Below are 23,229 nucleotides of genomic sequence, written 5' to 3'. Positions count from 1 at the left end.
ATGAAAGCGCTTGCGTTAAATTTTTAACTTTGTGTACTGTTTATTCTATTTCTTTTAATATTTTATACCGGACACTGTGATTTTTTTTAAAAACACAATTTGGATATATATATATATATATATATATATATATATATATATATATATATATATATATATGAATGAAATCCCTCAAATAAATAGGGGTGCCAGTAAGGGATACTCGTAGAACGGGGAAATTATTTTGACCTATGTAATGCTTTTTGGTTTTAATTTTCTATAGTAACTGATAGGCTTCTGAAGTTATTTCATTTCCTATCATTTAAGGAAAGGTTTGCTATATAATTTTAGAATCGCTTTGAAGATCTACGTGTTTACTCGACTATAATATGCATACTAAATCTACAAAGGTCGGTACCCCAACAACAGCAATTGTGAATTTTCATTCCAACTTTATTTATGATTGTTTATCATTACATATAATAATATAATATGCCACATTATAGAATATGCAAACTAACACTTCTACACTGGATACATTATGCTAAGTTTTCGTACATTTGATACAAATTAATTTTTAAAATGTTTTCTGAAGAAAATGAAAAAAAAATTAATAATAATTAGCCATGGTTAGTAACTGTAATATAGTGAACGCATTCATACAAGTATGAGTATCAGTAATGCTTCAGTGTTTAAACTCATACGAAATGAATGAATCAAGTTCTACGTACGTGCGTGCGTGTGTGTGAGTCTATGCTTCTCTCTCTCTCTCTCTCTGTGTGTGTGTGTGTGTGTGGTGTGTGTGTGTGTGTGTGTGTGTGTGTGTGTGTTGTGAGTGGGCGAGAAAACAAAATACATGTACATGTATACGAATGATAACATATTGCCGTAAATCTGTTCTTGAGAAAAAATATTGATTTCATTTTAAAATATTATTTACAATCTCCATATACACTAATCATCCGCATAGCATAGATGGAAAAGACTCCAACAGTCCCTACAATGAGTTTGGTATCGACAGAAAATCCAACCATCCCTGCACTTTGTAAAGTTGCGAATAGGCCCCCTGCAGCTGTAAAGGGCGTCTGTAAATGATTACGCAAGATGCTTAAATTACAAATCATTATTTACAATTACAATACATGTATATCGATACACTCTTGTGTCATTTCTACTTACATGTACATCATAATCTCGGCGGAGATTCAGCTCGCCTTCACTGAATCTCGGAGCAGCTGTCTGGAAATTTGCTTACAGCTTCGGTGGGTTGTAGTAATTAATGTGCACTTGAAACTGTTGTTCGCTTCAAATATGTGATTTGACCGTTAAATTAACTCCCTATCACTATCAATGCTGCATTATTTACATGTACCGTGTAGGTATGAAAATCCCAAAATGAAAACGTCCCTAAATTTTCCATTCAAATGAAGATTTCCATGGCGCAGTATTTTTGTATGATGAGACATACCATGATATCTTAATGCAAAGGTACAAGTAAACACACAATAGATTCATATCTAAATATATTCACTGTCAATACAGATTGATAATTTGTTCATTATTTCATCTTTCATTGTAGCTCTATTCTTTAAGAAATAAAGAGAAAGAAAAAGCAGATATAAAGAAGTAAAAATAGATTTAAAGGATGTAAAATTGGAAAGAAAGTTATTGCGGTGCACCTTCAAGGTATCAATATTAAGACATTACTGAAATAAAACAGAATAACAGACCACATTTGCCAGAAAGTATTGAAATCATTACGCTTTTGATCTTTAGCATCGTACATGTGTTTCAAAGATTTGAAATCGTTATCACCATACTCAACTGATTCGATATGCAAGAGCTTGTTTAGCTGCAGAACTGTAGCTCTCTGAAAAACAAAGAGCTACAGATCCACCCTTATAAAAACCTTCGATTTACGGCGCACAAAAAGCTGCACACGGTTGAGGCCTGATATCGTTGTATTCTTGTGTTGCTATCTCATAAATCTAATATTAAAAAAATTCTTAACATATTTTCACACTATACTTGTGTCTAACATACCTTCAAATATTCATTAAAGCCCCATACGACCCGAAAACTCACAGCTTCAATTAATGAGCTTGTTCTGCTTATGGTCAGTTTTTAAATCGAAGCAGGCTACTGACAAACTAGTTGATGGTGCAGGGTTTCCAACAGTCTCGTTTAAAGTCAGCTTTTCGCAAATTATATGGTCGTTATAACGTTCTAGTTTGCCAATACAACCTATCACTGGGTCAAATGCTGTCTGACGTGTTTCATACCGATTTTTAGGCCATTCTTGGCACACTGGTTTTGACTACGGATAACTCCGTTTACCTGACCTGATCAAGATATAGGGTTCACTGCGGGTGTGACTGGTCTACAGGGGATACTTACTCCTCCTAAGCACCTGATCCCACCTCTGGTATATCCAGGGGTCCGTGTAAGCCCAACTCTCTATTTTGTATTGCTTATAGGAGTTATGAGATTGATCACTGTTCGTTATCTTCATCTTTCATAGTAGTTGAATTGATTTAAGAAACCTTGAGTACATTTGTAGAAAGACAGGTATTCTGACAACGAACTTTCCATGGCGCAATATGTTATATCCCGAAACTGAAGAGTTCCTATAGTATGTTTTTCAAATTAGCGATGCATAAGTAGGCATATGGAGATATTGTTGCTACGTATCAGTAATTTGATAAAACAGACTATAGGAACTCTTCAATTTCAGGCGATAAAATACTGTGGAATTCTTGCTAGAACCGCGGCCGAAGTTAAAAGTAAATTTCCAGACATGAATTATGAAGGGCTGCTCCGAGATTCAGTGAAGGCGTTAGTCCAAATATTCAGCCGAGATTACTGCACACCATTGTTCAGACATTTAAATTTTCATTTTCTGTGATTTATTCTACGCTTGCTTGACATGTCTGCAAGTAATATCTATTACTTTCCATGCATGTCCGAGGGAGCCTCAGGGAAAATTCATGTAGTGCTTTTATAGTAAATGTAATGGTAGGTAGATATACACACAATTTGATTATTATTACAGGGAGCGGTTTATTAAATGGCATAAAACATTCCAGCTTACTTTATATCGCATAAAATGGAAAATTACTTTCATTGCTTATAATTTGATTTAGTAAACCGCCTTTGATATCATTTGATGAATAATTTTAAAGAAATTATGAATTCTATATGACGCGGACAAATATTGCCTTAGCAACAAAATGGAAACAGAACAACATAAACATGTTGTGACGTCATTCCTAAGTAACTGTTCGCCGTTACCTGTATCCAAGCAGCCCAAGAAAAGAAAAGGCTGTTATTCCCGCTGCACCAAATCCGAGAAATGCTATTACTGCTGGCAGAATTACAAAACCGAGTAAGAGAATTAAGGCGACGCAAATGCCGAAAAAAAGAAACCAAGGATGCCAGGACTCCTCAGGCTCTGAAATAGAACAGGATATCAAAGAGTATAACGACCATCGGAATCACTTTCAAGTCATGTGATAGCAAATGATACAATATATACAACGAGTTGTTACTGTTCAATATTTCCACGAATCATGTAAATGTTACACGGTGCCTGATATTCTCTATTTTTACCTGATCAGAGTATGACTATTGTTAAACTTTATACATGTATTTACATTGCAAAAGGAAGCCACATATTTCCAATTTGTCAAATTTAACTTTTGCGTATTTTCTCTCCCCATCATGTTTTATGACAAACAGATTTATCTATAGATTACTTGATAAAATGATATACAAGTAAATCACAAGAATAACAAATGATCAAATCAATATTGTTGTTGATCTAAGCAATTAACGATCGCGTTTTCGAGTATGTTGCAGGATAACCTTCGGAGCCGAGAAATGTTATTTTGAAATACAAAAGCGTTTGCGTGATGAGAATCACTTTCTCATAGTTATTACGTATAAAGGTATATCGCAGAATAATGACCGCGGCATTCCTTTGATCTTTGCAATGATTGGTAGGCTTTATCTCACGGACCTTGTCTATCTATCTATCTATCTATCTATCTATTTACATCTCTATCTATCTATCTATCTATCTATCTATCTATATATCTATCTATCTACCAGCTGTACTGCTTGCAAACAAGATAGTGATTTACAAGTACAAACTCTCTCTCTCTCTTTCTGTCTCTCTTTCTTTCTGTCTCTCTCTCACCTGGTTCACATTCCGGAATGGAATTGTTCCACGTTGACAAAAGCCAGCGCCAGCCAACATTCTGTCGTAACAAGTGACACCCTGTCGACACAAACCCAGTATTACATTGTAACTCACACAACCTTCCAGACACGTCTTCCATCATTGTCCATGTCCCATTGAGAGTTGTAGCTGTAATAACACGTACAGAGTTTGATCAGGAACCTGTTGGGTTACTAAACGCATTTCTTATGGTTAAAAGAATAGGCACAGTATAGCATTTTTATGAGATACAGTAGCATTATTTGTTGGGGTTTTTTTTTGGGGGGGGGGGGTCCTAAACAAGACCATAATCTGGTAGTTCTAAAGTAATATGTAAGCTAATTGGCAGCGAAAATAATAAGAAAGTTAAATGCCAAGGTTGTTTCTCATTGATTATCACTTCTGTGAATGCTGAAATTATAAAGTTCTTGTAAAACACTCTGCAAACTTTGAATAAGTACAAACATCCAATTTAGCTTCATCAAGTTATGGTGCAGAATTTCAAGATAGAATTGTTTTACCGCTTGTAAACAAATTCTGAAACTTGATGTTAATCAATATCAAGCGTATTTGTCCGATTTTAAGTGTTAGCTTTGGTACATTATAACTATTCTAATTTTTAAATTTCCGTTCTCTTTTCCGTTCCGCGTTTTAGCAACAACCACAACTAGTCATGCGCAGTTGCGCCTATTTATATATCTATCTTGTAAACCACATGTATACATGCACTTGTCTTTAGAGCAAAAAATACTAAAACATGTATTTTTGTCCAAAGGCGGAGACGCCCCCCCCCCCCCCCCCCCCCCCCCCCCCCCCCCCCCCCCCCCCCCCCCCCCCCCCCCCCCCCCCCCATTATTCGTTTGGTGTTTTTCCCCAAAGCCCCCGTTCTGAAACTTCTGGATCCGAAACTAATTGCACCTGGTATAATTTAATCAACTTCGGATATTTACTCTCCCTTCATTTTCTAACGTTTTTAAAACTTTATAATGTGCACGTGTTCCTGTTTTCTACTTTCCCCAGTTACCGACTTCTTCAATGTTTGATGCTAATCGATGGACGGTATCAGTCAACCCGAAACATGAAACGGAGGCGAATTTCATATGCATGTGGTAACTTTCACAGAGACATGAGATAGTCTGGTCCTCGCCTCCGCCACTCTTTGATCACTGGCCCAAAAGAGTGGCGGGGACGGGGACCAGACTTGGTATGAGATACCATTTTATAATTGTCACAAAATTAGCTCCATTACACAATCTGTTTCGTTTCGTTAGGTTTCGTTTTATTTCGGTAGGTTCTTTTTGGTAGATTTTGTTTCGTTTTGGTAGATTTCGTTTCGTTTCGCACATTACAGGTACCCGTTCACTTGTCATCCAGGAACTGTAAAAGTTACGTAAATCCTTTTTTTTCTCAAAAGAAGAGGAAAATATAACTTCTCTATGCAATTTATTATATTTCTACGAGAGTCTTTCAAAAAAGGTGCATAATGAAATGTGTTTAGATAAATAGATTCTCTATGCACTGAAGCAACCACTAATGATTTAAAATTCACCAATGATAAATTTTGCATTTACGGATGCATTTGTGTTCGTTAATGCAAAAACCCTACATCATTAACGATGCACCATCATAACCATAAATGATAAATCGTTCACTGTTGAAAAACGTTTTTTTTTTATTAGAGGACAGACGAATCATCCGTTTATGATAAAAATTGAAATTGAATTTTATATCATTAATGGGTGCTACAATGCACCTTTCTGAAAGACTCTCATAGAAATCTAATTACCTATCCTGTGTGTCTGTTGATCGGTCATACTGGCATTTCAATATCTAATCACTACAAGTAAACAACACAACTAGATGTGATGGCGTAATAGATGCAGTCATTTTGCGGAACATGTAAATTTTGTCACGGCCGATTAAAAATAAAAAACAGCCCTGAGATCATGATTCTTTAATGTGCCATCAATCATGAAATGTAACAGCATCGCTGATTGGTTACCCCAGAGACGTGTGGCTGAATCTGCTCTCGGTATGTAGAACATTGAATTAGAAATTGGCTGAAAGACAGGGGCGATGATATACTGACGATGACGGACAACTAATGATGACGATTGCCAGATGAGCTAAATTTGGTCAATCTCTACCCAGATTTGTCGTTCCTTGCTCTCAAATACATGTATATTATATAAATACTCGTATATGTCAGTGAAAGGAACGATAACTATGGGTAGGATTTTAAATTTGAATCTGAACGATTGTATACTCTTTGTAACAAACTAGAACTAGGCGATGAATTCCATTATCTGTTCAGTTGTACTTATTTTCTTCATGAAAGGTGTAGATTCTTGCCAAAACGCTTAACTGATTGTCAAAACACTATTAGCTATAGTGAGTTAATGAACTGTAAAGACAAATATACTATGATAGGACTTGCGTTATCACGTTAGTACTGTCAATATTTTTATGATATTACCTTCCTGTTGTGTTTCGTTCATTGTGTTTATCAGTGTTGTTGTTGATTTTACCTTTTTGTATTATTATGCTCCATGTGCAGCCTTTAGTGAAATAGAAAAGTTTCAAAAAAAGGTATTGAAACTCGACAAATATGTACACTTGACATTTGTTGGCTTGTAACGTGTCAGATGCGATGTGATGTGTTGTAAGGTACAGCTATGTAAATACTAAGTCTACAAACGGAAATATTGTATAGGGATGACCGCGTATAACTTAGGAAACAACGATACATTTTTATAAAGAGAAATGTAAAATAAGAAATCAAACGAGTACACAAAAGCTAGAGTACAACACTGAGGTATATATTTCTGAGATATATAACGTACACCCCCTGAGTTACACATAATAATGCATAGCTGAAACTGAGAAGTTAACACCGTTGCATGTTTGGATCGACAAAGTTACATGCTTGGATTGTTCTAAGTACAGTGTGTTAATTCATGCAATACTCTTTCACTTACAGTAAACTTGTTTTTCTCCGTAACATGCTCACGTTGCCTTCAAATTGAGGCTCCTTGATTGATTGATTGATTGAAAATAAATTATCATAATCAAATTTGATATGCACATTCTAATTTCATATAAAGGGAAAGTAACGGAATCGCCCAAAAAAGTTTATCATAGTTCGGCCATCCTTTTCCACAAAGAAATTTACTACCACAGGCAAGTTTAAATTTAATATGTGAAAGCTTTAGAAAAGTGATTTAGTGTCGACTTACCCGGACATTCTACGTCTGATGTAGAAATGGCATACAAGTACCCGAATCCAAAGATAACGAACACCAACAGTATTTGGGGCATGTTGAATTCCCGCTGCATGTATGTATTATGAATAGCACCAACACATAATGTTATAAATGGACAAACACCACCAAATGTTTTCCCATAGACTTCCATACAAATTCCAATCACTGTCAATTATTTATTAAGCCAATTTTCAAAAAATCAGTCACCATTCAGCAAAGTTCATCATCTCCCCTTCAAAATTCCACCAAAAAATATATGGCTTGCCGTTGCGTTTTTCCTTCAAATTTTGGCCTGTTAACAACTAGTGTAGATCCGCACTGAATGAAATTGTCCATCCAAATATCACCTCTCCACTCAGATCTTCCCTTATAACTTCTGTATCTTTCTACATATTCTGTTATGTCACCTGTCATTTTTATCACTTATATTTCACTATTAAATTCCATCACAAAGATTTTCTGTTAATGACCAATCAGATCTCCTGTCAACTTTTCTTCTCCGCACAACTTTGGGTGTCCACAATGGCGGCGCCCTGTAGCTAGGCAATTCTGGTGTTTTTCCTATAACCAAATGGAAAACAAAGTGAAAAAGTGGCCAATTTGACATTTTTAGATAACATGCACATAGTACATGTAAAATATGTAACATGAAAAAATTACATGAAAAAACATGTAAATTATGACTATCTATATAATGTAACCCCTCACACATGATGAACTCAACTATGATATGAAGCTGTGTTGAATGTCAACTTTATAATGACTTTTTACAGTGCTTATTGAAGTAAAAAATGTAAATAACAGTCTTATTGTCTTATTTTTTATGTTTTCAAGAGGATGTGAGGATTCACATGTAATTTACATATTCAGGGTACATTCTACCTGGTTTTTGAAAAAATGGCCAAAACATCTTAATTTATCAAGGACAAATGCTTTCAAAATGCATTTACTTTTCCAATTCAGAATGAATTCACTAAGCTGCTGACAGCCAATTAATAGAAGGTTATTAAAACATATGAGGGGTAATCTGATCTAGTAGTGTTGTTTCTCTGTAACAGTAAAACTGTCACTACCCTCTTTAACTCAGATACATTTTGCAGTGAGGGTTGCTTGCTAATTCCTATCATGATAATAAATTATTACACAATATCACTTAAACTTGACATGATGCTGATAGAGCACTGGAAAAAGCACATCACAAGTGAATTTCACTTCAGACAGAATATTCCTAGCAGAATTATATGTCAGTTTTCAAAGATGGGAAAATTCAAAAAAGGGAATAATTATGGTTTTAAGCCAAAATATGTGCCTCACAACAAGGGGAAATTACATGAAAAAAAGAAAACTCACCTGCACCATTCACGAGAGTTGACAGGGAAACCCTACAACTGGTGACGCATCCACCCTCTCTGTGCGAGGAGCAGGAAATGATGCTCAGGCCTGGGTGCCACCGACTGCTTCGGCCAAGACCCCTGAAAAAGGAAGGAAACCATGAGACTTTAAATCAGGCTGAATCCTCAGGGTAACGATTACAATTCTTCTAACTTTCTTAAATTATGAAACAAAACCTCTTTGAGTAGAAAATATTTTTTCTAATTCTCAGAATAGGCCCACATATGGCCAAATTGGCTGAAATAAGGGGTATCCCTAAGATCCTGTAAATTTAATTAGCTTAATTAATTTTATAATTAATAAACTCTCTAAATTATAGCAACATTACAATAATTGTTCATTCATATGAAGAGAAAGTTACAAAAAACAGTTGTTAGGGACTGTGATGAGCCTCTTGACTCAACTTTGAGAACAAGTATAGTCAAAGGGAAGTAACTCTAATTTCTGAAAATGAACTTGCCTGGTTAGGAAGTACTCAGGTACATAACTGATTTCGGTAGGAGTTCAAAGAACATGGGCGGGCCAATCCAGGCTGTGATGGTGACCTAACCTGGGACTTGGACTCTGAAGAGAGGCGTGGCCTGGGCACTAGGTTACGGCTTAAATGTAACACCTGCACCTACGTGTCCAAAATGTATAGCCTCTATGTCGAAGTAGAATCCGGTTCCAGGGGAAGGAAAGCAGCAGCAATAAACTATGGCCTACAAATAGGTCTCAGTCAACCCCCCATTGGCAGTTCTTCTCTTCGTAAAATCCTCATGTCAACCAACACCCCACCTCCAGCCGAGTCTTCTCTACAAAAAACAAGCAACACCATTATGCAAAAAGTAATCACCTTAAACAAGTCTGATATGAAAAAAAGATGTAAGAAATTAGTTGATATTAATAAACTTTATGAACAACATCAGGAAGAAGTAAACTATAGAAAAAATATGATGCTTTCAAAATCATCAAAAGAGCAGAAATTATGCAAAAAAATTGAGCACAGCTATTCAAAACCACCATCTAAATATGCTAAATGAAATGAAATTTACATGTAAAATACATATAATTACATAAAATGCACCAGGGCATGTGCGACTTGCTGCACACCCCCTGCAACTGTCAGTGAATCCTCTCCTGGTTGATAGAGTGGGACTCCACTACCAAATGCTGGGGGTTCACACACAGCTTGGTATGGCAGAGGTGGCTACATTCTACATTGTCACGTGGAAACAGACTCCGAGTCAGTTTCCACTCTGCCATAGGGCAACTCTGTGGGCCTTTTCCACCTTTCTTCCCTCCTCTGGCCAGTAGACAGTTTGTAGCCCATAGCCAGAGGGGGAAATCCTACCCCTCCAAATGATGCAGGTGCCCCCTTGGGGGCCCCGTACACTTCTACGATTTACTTTTTCTTTCAAATTATCAAAAAATGCATCCATTTTATTGTAAAACTGACAAATGGCGCTAAAAATGCACTACTTTCTTACACTTACCTCATAAACTGGTTCTCGCTACCTCAGTATAGGACAAACACCACCAAATGTTTTCCCATAGACTTCCATACAAATTCCAATCACTGTCAATTATTTATTAAGCCAATTTTCAAAAAATCAGTCACCATTCAGCAAAGTTCATCATCTCCCCTTCAAAATTCCACCAAAAAATATATGGCTTGCCGTTGCGTTTTTCCTTCAAATTTTGGCCTGTTAACAACTAGTGTAGATCCGCACTGAATGAAATTGTCCATCCAAATATCACCTCTCCACTCAGATCTTCCCTTATAACTTCTGTATCTTTCTACATATTCTGTTATGTCACCTGTCATTTTTATCACTTATATTTCACTATTAAATTCCATCACAAAGATTTTCTGTTAATGACCAATCAGATCTCCTGTCAACTTTTCTTCTCCGCACAACTTTGGGTGTCCACAATGGCGGCGCCCTGTAGCTAGGCAATTCTGGTGTTTTTCCTATAACCAAATGGAAAACAAAGTGAAAAAGTGGCCAATTTGACATTTTTAGATAACATGCACATAGTACATGTAAAATATGTAACATGAAAAAATTACATGAAAAAACATGTAAATTATGACTATCTATATAATGTAACCCCTCACACATGATGAACTCAACTATGATATGAAGCTGTGTTGAATGTCAACTTTATAATGACTTTTTACAGTGCTTATTGAAGTAAAAAATGTAAATAACAGTCTTATTGTCTTATTTTTTATGTTTTCAAGAGGATGTGAGGATTCACATGTAATTTACATATTCAGGGTACATTCTACCTGGTTTTTGAAAAAATGGCCAAAACATCTTAATTTATCAAGGACAAATGCTTTCAAAATGCATTTACTTTTCCAATTCAGAATGAATTCACTAAGCTGCTGACAGCCAATTAATAGAAGGTTATTAAAACATATGAGGGGTAATCTGATCTAGTAGTGTTGTTTCTCTGTAACAGTAAAACTGTCACTACCCTCTTTAACTCAGATACATTTTGCAGTGAGGGTTGCTTGCTAATTCCTATCATGATAATAAATTATTACACAATATCACTTAAACTTGACATGATGCTGATAGAGCACTGGAAAAAGCACATCACAAGTGAATTTCACTTCAGACAGAATATTCCTAGCAGAATTATATGTCAGTTTTCAAAGATGGGAAAATTCAAAAAAGGGAATAATTATGGTTTTAAGCCAAAATATGTGCCTCACAACAAGGGGAAATTACATGAAAAAAAGAAAACTCACCTGCACCATTCACGAGAGTTGACAGGGAAACCCTACAACTGGTGACGCATCCACCCTCTCTGTGCGAGGAGCAGGAAATGATGCTCAGGCCTGGGTGCCACCGACTGCTTCGGCCAAGACCCCTGAAAAAGGAAGGAAACCATGAGACTTTAAATCAGGCTGAATCCTCAGGGTAACGATTACAATTCTTCTAACTTTCTTAAATTATGAAACAAAACCTCTTTGAGTAGAAAATATTTTTTCTAATTCTCAGAATAGGCCCACATATGGCCAAATTGGCTGAAATAAGGGGTATCCCTAAGATCCTGTAAATTTAATTAGCTTAATTAATTTTATAATTAATAAACTCTCTAAATTATAGCAACATTACAATAATTGTTCATTCATATGAAGAGAAAGTTACAAAAAACAGTTGTTAGGGACTGTGATGAGCCTCTTGACTCAACTTTGAGAACAAGTATAGTCAAAGGGAAGTAACTCTAATTTCTGAAAATGAACTTGCCTGGTTAGGAAGTACTCAGGTACATAACTGATTTCGGTAGGTGTGAAAATGACTCCTACAGACTGCTGCATCTGGAAAAGACATGTGGCATGTTCAACGCAGAGTTCAAAGAACATGGGCGGGCCAATCCAGGCTGTGATGGTGACCTAACCTGGGACTTGGACTCTGAAGAGAGGCGTGGCCTGGGCACTAGGTTACGGCTTAAATGTAACACCTGCACCTACGTGTCCAAAATGTATAGCCTCTATGTCGAAGTAGAATCCGGTTCCAGGGGAAGGAAAGCAGCAGCAATAAACTATGGCCTACAAATAGGTCTCAGTCAACCCCCCATTGGCAGTTCTTCTCTTCGTAAAATCCTCATGTCAACCAACACCCCACCTCCAGCCGAGTCTTCTCTACAAAAAACAAGCAACACCATTATGCAAAAAGTAATCACCTTAAACAAGTCTGATATGAAAAAAAGATGTAAGAAATTAGTTGATATTAATAAACTTTATGAACAACATCAGGAAGAAGTAAACTATAGAAAAAATATGATGCTTTCAAAATCATCAAAAGAGCAGAAATTATGCAAAAAAAATTGAGCACAGCTATTCAAAACCACCATCTAAATATGCTAAATGAAATGAAATTTACATGTAAAATACATATAATTACATAAAATGCACCAGGGCATGTGCGACTTGCTGCACACCCCCTGCAACTGTCAGTGAATCCTCTCCTGGTTGATAGAGTGGGACTCCACTACCAAATGCTGGGGGTTCACACACAGCTTGGTATGGCAGAGGTGGCTACATTCTACATTGTCACGTGGAAACAGACTCCGAGTCAGTTTCCACTCTGCCATAGGGCAACTCTGTGGGCCTTTTCCACCTTTCTTCCCTCCTCTGGCCAGTAGACAGTTTGTAGCCCATAGCCAGAGGGGGAAATCCTACCCCTCCAAATGATGCAGGTGCCCCCTTGGGGGCCCCGTACACTTCTACGATTTACTTTTTCTTTCAAATTATCAAAAAATGCATCCATTTTATTGTAAAACTGACAAATGGCGCTAAAAATGCACTACTTTCTTACACTTACCTCATAAACTGGTTCTCGCTACCTCAGTATAGGACAAACACCACCAAATGTTTTCCCATAGACTTCCATACAAATTCCAATCACTGTCAATTATTTATTAAGCCAATTTTCAAAAAATCAGTCACCATTCAGCAAAGTTCATCATCTCCCCTTCAAAATTCCACCAAAAAATATATGGCTTGCCGTTGCGTTTTTCCTTCAAATTTTGGCCTGTTAACAACTAGTGTAGATCCGCACTGAATGAAATTGTCCATCCAAATATCACCTCTCCACTCAGATCTTCCCTTATAACTTCTGTATCTTTCTACATATTCTGTTATGTCACCTGTCATTTTTATCACTTATATTTCACTATTAAATTCCATCACAAAGATTTTCTGTTAATGACCAATCAGATCTCCTGTCAACTTTTCTTCTCCGCACAACTTTGGGTGTCCACAATGGCGGCGCCCTGTAGCTAGGCAATTCTGGTGTTTTTCCAAATAGCATACAAAAAACCAGGGAAAAGCACTGCACGGTACAAATATCAAGGCTGAAAGGGGCATGGATACGATTTTGATCGACAGAAATTGTCAGGTTTTTTTTTGTTGTTGTTGTTTTTATAGAAATAAAGATCAGATCAGTAGATCAAAATATTTTTACAAAGGCTACACTTTGTATTGTACTGACGTAAAACCCATCTCCCTAATTCGTGTTTGTAAACACAGTGTTAATGTTGCATAGGACTGTAAACAAACACCTGTATACCACGTGCGGAGGTGAGAAAAGCATGCCAATATCATTCAACATTTCGGCATAGCTTAACTAAAAGCATGCCGATATCATTCAACATTTCGGCATAGCTTAACTAAAAGCATATGCTTTTCCTTTCTTTGTTGGAGTGGTTCGAGTAACTACATTTTCGCGCAGATTGTCAATGTTTAGGTTTCTCAGTATTTCCACCTATGAGATCTCGCGATAACAAGCATGGCGGAGCAGACGAAGAATTTACATGCTGTACATGATGTTTAATGAAAAGCACCTTTTGTAAGACATGCCCAAGCACAAAGTTGGTACTGCTTTTGATTTAAACAACATTTGGGACGAATACACAGAGCTTATTATCGGTTATTCCTAACATTATTTTGCACCATAACGTAGATCCTATAGAATTTAGCCCTATCCTGAAAACGTCAGAATAAAAAATATCGTATAGGGCTTCATTATTGCAGCTAGTGGAAGACAAGTGGAGCATTTGTTACATGTAAATTCAGAGTACATATTTCTTATACATATATAATTTAAATTTTCTATAAAAAATGTAACCATTGGTAATAAGTTCGAATAATCAACTATTTTTCAAATACACCTTAATCATATCAAATATTTCATTAAAGTATTCAAAGTATAACGACCATATCTAGTATATGGATGGTAAGATTTTTGCAACCCTGATATCATTTTGAAGGGTTCATCAAATAAAATTAATTCAGCACAGCAATATTCAAAATTTTGTTCACTGCTTGATTTATTTCACTTGGAATTTAACATTGCTTAATCAAAATATATTTTAAAAGAAATTGTATTTTCATACAAATCTCTTGGGAGAAAGTTACATACACTTCTCTCTATGAAAATATGAAATAAAATTAATCATTTGCCCCACACATTTTTAGAAAATGAGATTTTTCTTATTTTTAAAAAACGGCAGAAAACTCTTCAAAAATTGTCAACTCCAAAAAGGTCAGCTTACCAGTCATGTCAATTTCATGTACTTCACTTTCATCATTATTTAACAATAAACATTTTGTTGATTTAACATACTTAACATGAGGTTCCACTTCTCTCGTTCAAGCCGGATAACGTGGCAAATTCGACGGTTCAAATCCACTATGACATTTCAGAATACAGCGCTCCTTCTGTTGGTCTACCTTCCAATATCCATTCGGTGGATCTCCTGTGATTATAGAGTCTTATGTACAGGTCAAATTTATGAGCACCATACTGTCAAAATCAAATCCATGAAAATTTTTGATTCTGAATTATTTATTGAGGAATTGGAAAACGTTGATTGGTCATGTTGTACGGTGTTTGAATATGTAGAAAATAATTGGACTAGTTTTAAAGATATTTTTTTAAAATGTAATTAATAAATTTGCTCCCATCAAATAAATGAGCTTAAAGCAAAGAACTGAACTATGGATGAATCATGAAATATTAGAACAAATCACAGAAAGGGATAGACTTTTACACATTTTTAGAAAAAGTAGAAAACATGAAGATCACAAAAAACTTTCTAGAGCAAGAATTTTATTACAGCGTAAAATGTTGAAAGCAAAGTCAGAACACATATCATTGTAAATTGAAGAAAACAAAGATGATCCGAAAAATCTTTGGCATATAGACGTCAAAAGAGGGGGGGATTGTTCTAAATATTGATCTGCCATAATGAAATTGAAATAGCCAATCATTTTAACACTTTTTCACAACTGTTGCTTCTAAGCTTGCTAAAGGTGCATACAATGTGCTGTCAGAATATTTTAGAAGTTTTTATGCAGAAAGGAATTTATATAACAACCGCCTTGTTTTAAATGTGGTATCCGAAACTTTTGTATATGAAGAACTTTGCAATCTTAATGTCACAAAAAGCACTGGACTGGATGATATTTCTGCTAAATTTTGAAATTAGGGACAAGTGTTATCAAAAGGCCAATAATATCAATCATTAATCAATCTATTGTTTTTGGAATTATACCAAACAGTATGAAACAAACAAGAGTAAAACCGTTGTTTAAGAAGGGTAGTCCTCTACAAGTAGGTAATTATAAACCAGTAAGCATTTTAAGTGTTGTGTCAAAGATCCTTGAAAAGTGTTTATGTTCAAGTGAAAGATATTATACAAAGAAACAACATGTTGTATGAGTTCCAATCTGGCTTTCGAAGCAAATTTTCTACTGATACTTGTCTTATTCACCTATTAGATCATATTAGGGAGAACACATCCAAAGGACTTTTTACAGGTATGATAATGTTAGATTTACAAAAGGCGTTTGATACTGTTGATTATGAAATTTTATGTAATAAGTTAGACATTATGGGAATTGAAAGTACATGTAACTGGTTTAAATCATACTTAACAGGCAGGTCTCAAGTGGTAAGGTGTGGAGGCAATTTTTCTGACCGTAGGGAAATTACATGTGGGGTACCCCAAGGGAGTATTTTAGGCCCATTATTATTTTTATGTTATGTCAATGACATGTCAACTAGCGTCGATGAAGACTGCAAGTTGATCTTATATGCAGACGACAGTGCAATCCTGTATTCAAACAGAGATCGAAAGGTCATTTCAATGAAACTTGTCAAAGTCCTAGACAATTGTTCTGATTTGGCTAGACTTCATCTGGGGGGAAAAACTGAATGTATCCTGTTCAGCCCTAGTCGCAAGCTTTCTAAAGAAGGTCAGTTTGAAGTTTGAAGTCAAGTGTCATAATCATGTCATCAAAGCAAGTGGTCATGTCAAATATTTAGGGTTATCTATTGCTAAGTTTTTGAAATGTAATGTCACTGTGAATGAGATTATAACCAAGTTCAACTTACGGTTAAAATTCCTGTACAGAAATGGGGCTTGGCTAAATAGAAGGTCAGGGTTAACGTTAGCATCTGCACTTATTCAATGCTACTTTGATTACTCCTCGTCTGAGTGGTATGCAGGTTTGTCTAAATCCTTGCAAAATAAATTACAGGTGCTTCAAAACAAAACAATCAGGTTCATCCAAATCTAGGCCCTAGAGCCACTATAAATTGTGGAATCTTTGACTCAGTTAACACACTCTGTGTAGCTGATAGAGTTAGGCAACTGCGTCTTAATCATGTTTTTAATATGTTTCATAACCTTGCACCAAGATACTTGCACGAGCATTTTGTCAGAAACAACAATGTTACCACGTGGGTATGTTAAGGCAGGTCATGCTCAATTTATGCACGTAAACTGCATAATTCTTAAAATATGTCCTACACACAGAGAGAGGGAGCTACTAACTTTAAAAAACTATTTTGGTTGTTTACATGAGATCATTTTGTATCATAACAACATGACAAACATGCGCTTTCGTATGACGTCATTGTATGACTGTTATAAATAGATCATGGATGTACCTTAATAGAAAATGGAAAAGTAGCACATTACCCTAGGATTTAAATATTGGTCTAACTGGCGATAATGACGGTATACACCAATAGTTTATCAGAATTACTGATAAAATCCTACCACTTTCAGTAAGAAATAATTATTAAACATTTAAGCACGTAACCATCTACTCATTCTAGCCCATGTTTTACACCCTGTATTTCCTACAGCTATACTTCTACTATTGCATCCAAACTTTTTAATTATAAACAAACTTTGCAGTGCTTAGATATAGACCATCTTATACGTAATCCACCAACATGTTCTTGTTCTTCATCTTCTTTCAACTACAGTCCAGCTGGACATGTCATTACTGGTGATGTTGATATAGTTGAAAATGAGGACCTCAAATCACTTATTCTTAAAGGTCCTAAATACAGAGAACCTCGGTCTTTTAATTGGCGACAGAACTTCATCTCTATTATGAGTTCTGTCGAAGATTATGCCAGACGATGGGCTAAATATGAAAAAGAAGAACTTGATACATTGTCAGAATGGGTTAAAAGCATATGAGGGATATTAAAATCCCGCATTAGACACATGAAAACAAAAGTACGTACCATCTATCCTTCTGTGTTTAGTAAACCAGAAGTGATAAAAGAATTAGATAGGTTACATGAGGAATATGTTTTGGTTCCAGCTGACAAAGCTAGTAACAACATTGTCTTTGTTTGTAAGGCTCATTATTACAACTGTATTTTAAACGAACTTGGCATTAATTCCACTTTTGGTAATCATACTTATACTCCAACTGCCTTTCAAAAGACGAAATTCTTCAAAACCATGCTTCAGTTTTAGACACATTTAATATTCCAGTCAATGGGTCGAATGAATATGAGTTACCGTACCTATACTGGATTCCTAAACTACATAAAAACCCTTACAAACAAAGATACATTGCTGGATCCAGTAAGTGCTCTACCAAGCCCCTATCTTTGCTCCTCACGAAAATGTTAACAGCTGTGAAGGAGAAACTTCAAACTTACTGTGCGACTACATATGCCAGAAGCGGTGTTAATCAAATGTGGATTCTAAAAAATTCTAAAGAACTTTTAGTAAACTTGAAATCACAAAATTTTTCCCAAATCAATAGCATTAAAACCTATGACTTTTCAACATTATACACGACCATTCCTCACGATAAATTAAAGACTAGACTTTTTGACATCATAGACAGTTGCTTCTTCAACAAAAACGGAAAACGGAAATATTCATATCTAGTGATCAGTCATTCAAAAACTTACTTTGTTAAACACCACTCTGATTCCACGCACAAGTACTCTGAAGTTGAAATAAAAAATATGCTAGAGTTCCTCATTGACAATATCTTCGTGGTCTTTGGTGATCAGGTCTTCCAACAGTCTGTTGGAATTCCCATGGGCACGAATTGTGCTCCTTTGTTAGCTGACCTGTTTTTATATTCATATGAAGCAGAATTTATTCAAAAACTTCTACGTGAGAAGAAAAAATCTCTCGATGTGACCTTCAATTCCACTTTTAGATATATCGATGACGTTTTATCTATTAACAATGATAGCTTTCATTCATATGTCGATTTGATATATCCCTGTGAGCTGGAAATAAAGGACACCACAGAGTCGTCCACTTCTGCTTCATACTTAGATATTTTATTGAAAGTAGAAATTAACGGCAAACTAACAACTCAACTGTATGACAAACGGGATGATTTCAGCTTCTCCATCGTCAACTTCCCACATTTATGTAGCAATATTCCATTATCACCTGCATATGGTGTTTATATATCTCAACTGATTCGATATGCAAGAGCTTGTTCTGGGTATAGTCAGTTTTTAAATCGAGGTAAGCTACTGACAAACAAGTTGATGGTACAGGGATTTCAACAGTCTCGATTGAAGTCAGCATTTCGCAAATTCTATGGTCGTTATAACGATCTAGTTCGTCAATACAACCTCGCATTGGGTCAAATGCTGTCTGACGTGTTTCATACCGATTGTTAAGCCGTTCTTGGCACACTGATTTTGACTGCGGATAACTCCGTTTACCTGATCAGCATATGGGGCTCACTGCGGGTGTGACCGGTCAACAGGGGATGCTTACTCCTCCTAGGCACCTGATCCCACCTCTGGTGTGTCCAGGGGTCCGTGTTTGCCCAACTATCTATTTTGTATTGCTTGTAGGAGTTATGAGATTTATCACTGTTCGTTATCTTCACCTTGCATTTTGCACTGATGCTATTTAGTTTTCTTTAGAAGTTTTTTAACAAACGATTCAATCAGTAATTACCGTGTACATTAGTTTATGACCTTTCACATGGTGTATAAAAAATCTCTAAAAGTATGCGGAGTAGTGTGCTACTTTTGTAGTTTTATTTCAGTGTGTGACAGAGGAAAATCGGATCGACATGCTAAATGGAAAGTTGTCAATGAATGAAATCAACATACCTTCATAATATCAATAAATTCTCAGCGTTTCACATATATATCCCATGTTATATATTTCAAATACTCCACATTTTGTTGATATTTACACTGCACACTTTAATAAATTCTTCACATGTGTCAACGTCACTCAATGTATAGTTATGACGTCATCAGTTTACTTTCATATTGATCAGACACAAATATTACACGACAGCAGCATAACATTGATTTCCATATTTCTTTGGATCTTAGTAGCTATATGGTTTATTTCATGCATAAATAAAACTTATATAAAGATAAAATCGGGATTTGATATACATGTATACTTAGTGATATACTTATTTCAATTATGACGTCATGTTATTCCGTGGATTTTATCCCAGTAAAGATTTTCATAACCTGCCTTAACGTACCCGCGTAGAGCGGGCTTCAATTTCAATTTCATGGTTTCAAGGGTGGGGGCTTATAATAGTTCCAATTTTTACCACCATGCTATTATAGACTGGAATTCTTACCATTTCAAGTTAAGTCTGTTAATGATAAAGTAAATTTCAAATCATTAGTTAAAACACACCTTGCACAAGAAGCCCGCCAGAGGGACAATATAGGGAGTTTGTATATAGAAATTGAACCGCATTCACGTTTTATCATTTATTTTAAGTTTTTAATTGTACATTGATCTTACTCTATTCGGGCCACACTATATCATTTATTTACCAAAATATTTTACACATTGTTGTCCATGCCATCCAATTATAATTTATTTATTTATTTATTGACATAGATATATTTTTAATTTCCCAAGGACCCCATTGGAAATAAGCAACAACACTTTTGCTTTAATGGGTTATCCTAGGTAGACTGTGATATATGTACATAATGAAGCAGTGATAATATTTTGTATGTGATGACAATACTGTGATAAATGACTGTGATAACATCTGGTATGCTAAGTTTTATACAATTGACATGTGTATTTATTTATTTATATTCTGATGATGTTTTATACAAAATGATTGTTTTGCCTGAATAAAACTACTACATTTTACTACAGTATCCCTTACTTGTCGTAAAAGGCTATTAAATGGGGTGATCCATCGGGTGAGACCGCATAAAACGACGTTCCGTGTCACAACAAGTGTGACACTATAAAGATCCCTCCCTGCTCAAACACCATAAGCGACGAGTATAGGCCTACATTTTGCAGCCTTTCACCGGCAGTGGTAACGTCTCCATATAAGTGATTGATTGATTGTGCTCGAGAACATTTCACCCATCCGAAGGACCGTGAAAAATTCTCAAGCGGAACGTTAAACAATATACAGTGTACATCCATCAATCCATTTGTGGAGTGAAAAGAGTAGGAGTGAATTTTTTTTTTTAATTTGATAAATGATTTTTTTTAAAATCTACATTTTATTATTTTCTTAACTCAGTCTATTAAGATAATTTAAATCCAGGCCTATATTGACTTTTTTCTAAGAAATCAAAATGAAATTGAAAGTAATTATTATCAAATATTCATCACTTGAGGTACTCATTGAAACTGCTTATATTTGATACCATACACTTTAAGTAAACAACAGACATGCATGTAAATTTACTTACCGGGACAAAAGGCGTAACCTTCAGTAATCAGCACCAAAAACAAAATAACCGACAATACACCTGTCATCGACATTTCTTTCTTCTTGTGAGGTATGATTCTGAATCAGCACATTCACGAGTTGGTTGGTTGATAAGATATTCCTCCCCTTTCTGGTGTTATCTCATTTTATAATCAAAGTACTGATAGATGATAGAGCTTAACGAAGGTCTACCTCAAATAGTTCAGGAGATATCGAAAAGGTTTACTAAGATTTTATAAAGTGGGCCCAATTCCAAGGTCAAGGTCATACATTCAAACTTCACGGAATAATAAGGTCTAGCCATAGAATATATGTAAAACATATGAAAGCCCTACTAGTTTTATATGCATTTCATAGGTTAACAAATGTTTTCTTAAAAGTACTAAGTTAAACGTCGAGTTCAAGGTCACAAAGTCAAAAGCCACGATATGAAATGAAAGGTGTTGCCATATGAAGTACATGTATATAGACAAAATTTGAGTCATGAAACAAAGGCAAGCTTGAAATAGTTCAGGAAATATTGAGCAGGGCAATCTTTTATTAAAGATATTCTAAAGATGTTTCCTTTATAACGGCATAAAAAACGTTGATTCCTTATCATGGTCCCACCCTAACCCCAGGAACCATGATTTGAATAGATATGAATCTACACTATGTCAGGAAGGTCTCGTACATATTTCCACTTTTCTGGTCCATTCCTTTTTTTTAATAAACCCACCCTACTTTTGAATTTTCTTAATTATCTTCCCTTAGACCTTCATTTGAATAAACTTGAATTCCCTTTACCCCTGGATGTTCTAAACCAAGTTTGTTTGAAATTGGTCTAGTGGCCTAATGTATATATCAGCATGTAAAGCTTCGATCCCCTATTTTGGTCCCACCATACACCTAGGGGCATTGATCTAAACACACTTGAATGTACACTATGTCAGGAAGCTTTCATGTAAAGCTCTGCTCTTCTGATCTAGTGGGTCTTGGGAATATTTCTAAAGGTTTTCTTCATACATTCGCATATAAAACTTTGATCCCCTAATATGGTTCAACCTTTCAAGGGAACATGCTCCTTAATTCTAAAAAACTTGAATCTTCTTCACCTAAAGACGGCAAAGTTTAAAGTTGGCCCAGAAGTGACGGAGAAGTGAAAATTATAACAAGAGATATTTGTAAAACACATATGCCCCCTATGGTGCAAAATTAGAAGGGGTTATACACATACATCATTTAATTGATAGTAGTATCACCAATTCAAAATATTGAGCAGACAATATCTTCCTATGTCAGGTGTGAATTGACCATGTAACCACAGAATCAATATAGGCCATGTACTCCTTATGTTGTACCAGTGTACCAAGTTTGGTGTCACTAAAGCAAATAATTCTTAAAATATAGGAGACAATATATTACTATGTCCAGTTTAATCCTTGACCTTTGACCATGTGACCACAAAATCAATAGGGGTCATCTTCTCTTGCAGATGTACCAGTGTACCAAGTTTGATGTCTGTAAAGCAAAGGGTTCTCATGATATTGAGCGGACATTGTCTTCCTATTTCCAGTTTGACCCTTGACGTTTGACCATGTGACCTCAAAATCAATTGGCATCATCTTTTCCAGAAGATGTATCAGTGTACCAACTTTGATGTCTATCAAGGAAAGGATTCTCTAGACCTTGAGTGGTCAGTATATTCCTATATCCAGTTTGACTCTTGACCTTTGACCATGTGACCTAAAAAACAATAGGGGTCATCTACTCCTTAGGATATACCAGTGTACCAAGTATGATGTTTGTCAAGCAAAGAGTTCTCAAGACATTGAGCGGACGGTATCTTCCTATATCTAGAGTAGATTGTCCCTTGGTCT

General features: G+C 35.7%; 2 protein-coding genes across 7 annotated transcripts in view; one reads left to right on the top strand and one right to left on the bottom strand.

Moving 5' to 3' along the window:
- Positions 1-23,229, top strand: part of LOC125665806 (uncharacterized) — a 247,148-nt gene that overhangs the window by 199,253 nt on the left and 24,666 nt on the right. The window lies entirely within an intron of this gene.
- On the bottom strand, positions 412-21,521 carry LOC125665807 (uncharacterized). 6 transcript variants are annotated; one of them, XR_007366371.2, is made up of 9 exons: positions 13,176-14,952; positions 11,597-11,718; positions 10,329-10,807; positions 8,812-8,933; positions 7,435-8,022; positions 5,985-6,035; positions 4,178-4,348; positions 3,271-3,430; positions 412-1,064 (listed from the first exon to the last, which is right to left on the bottom strand). XR_007366371.2 is itself a non-coding variant. In XM_048898690.2 (6 exons), exons 3-6 carry the CDS (start codon positions 14,983-14,985, stop codon positions 977-979), a joined length of 426 nt encoding a protein of 141 aa, XP_048754647.2. In that variant the 5' UTR covers positions 14,986-15,111; positions 16,752-16,878; positions 18,585-18,610; the 3' UTR covers positions 412-976. The 6 variants fall into 6 exon arrangements, 4 of the variants coding, with proteins under 4 accessions (XP_048754647.2, XP_056006964.1, XP_056006965.1 ...); XR_007366370.2 differs by lacking the exon at positions 5,985-6,035 and having other exon boundaries at positions 13,176-14,951; XM_048898690.2 differs by lacking the exons at positions 5,985-6,035; positions 7,435-8,022; positions 8,812-8,933; ... (1 more) ...; positions 11,597-11,718; positions 13,176-14,952 and adding exons at positions 14,979-15,111; positions 16,752-16,878; positions 18,585-18,610.

This window comes from Ostrea edulis, chromosome 10 (assembly GCF_947568905.1).
Source record: "Ostrea edulis chromosome 10, xbOstEdul1.1, whole genome shotgun sequence".
Taxonomy (NCBI): Eukaryota; Metazoa; Mollusca; class Bivalvia; order Ostreida; family Ostreidae; genus Ostrea; species Ostrea edulis.
Note: the sequence above shows the minus strand (reverse complement) of the source record. Positions and strands in the feature narration are given on the sequence as shown.

What these genes read in the sequence shown, in the direction of transcription:
- LOC125665807 (XM_056150989.1), bottom strand. Translation starts at nt 7,612, where the DNA reads ATGGAAGTCTATGGGAAAACATTTGGTGGTGTTTGTCCATTTATAACA. An exon ending in ATCAGACGTAGAATGTCCGG is followed by an intron (nt 4,349 to 7,434) that starts GTAAGTCGACAC and finishes GTGTTATTACAG; the next exon opens with CTACAACTCTCAATGGGACA. An exon ending in CTTGGGCTGCTTGGATACAG is followed by an intron (nt 1,065 to 3,270) that starts GTAACGGCGAAC and finishes AATCATTTACAG; the next exon opens with ACGCCCTTTACAGCTGCAGG.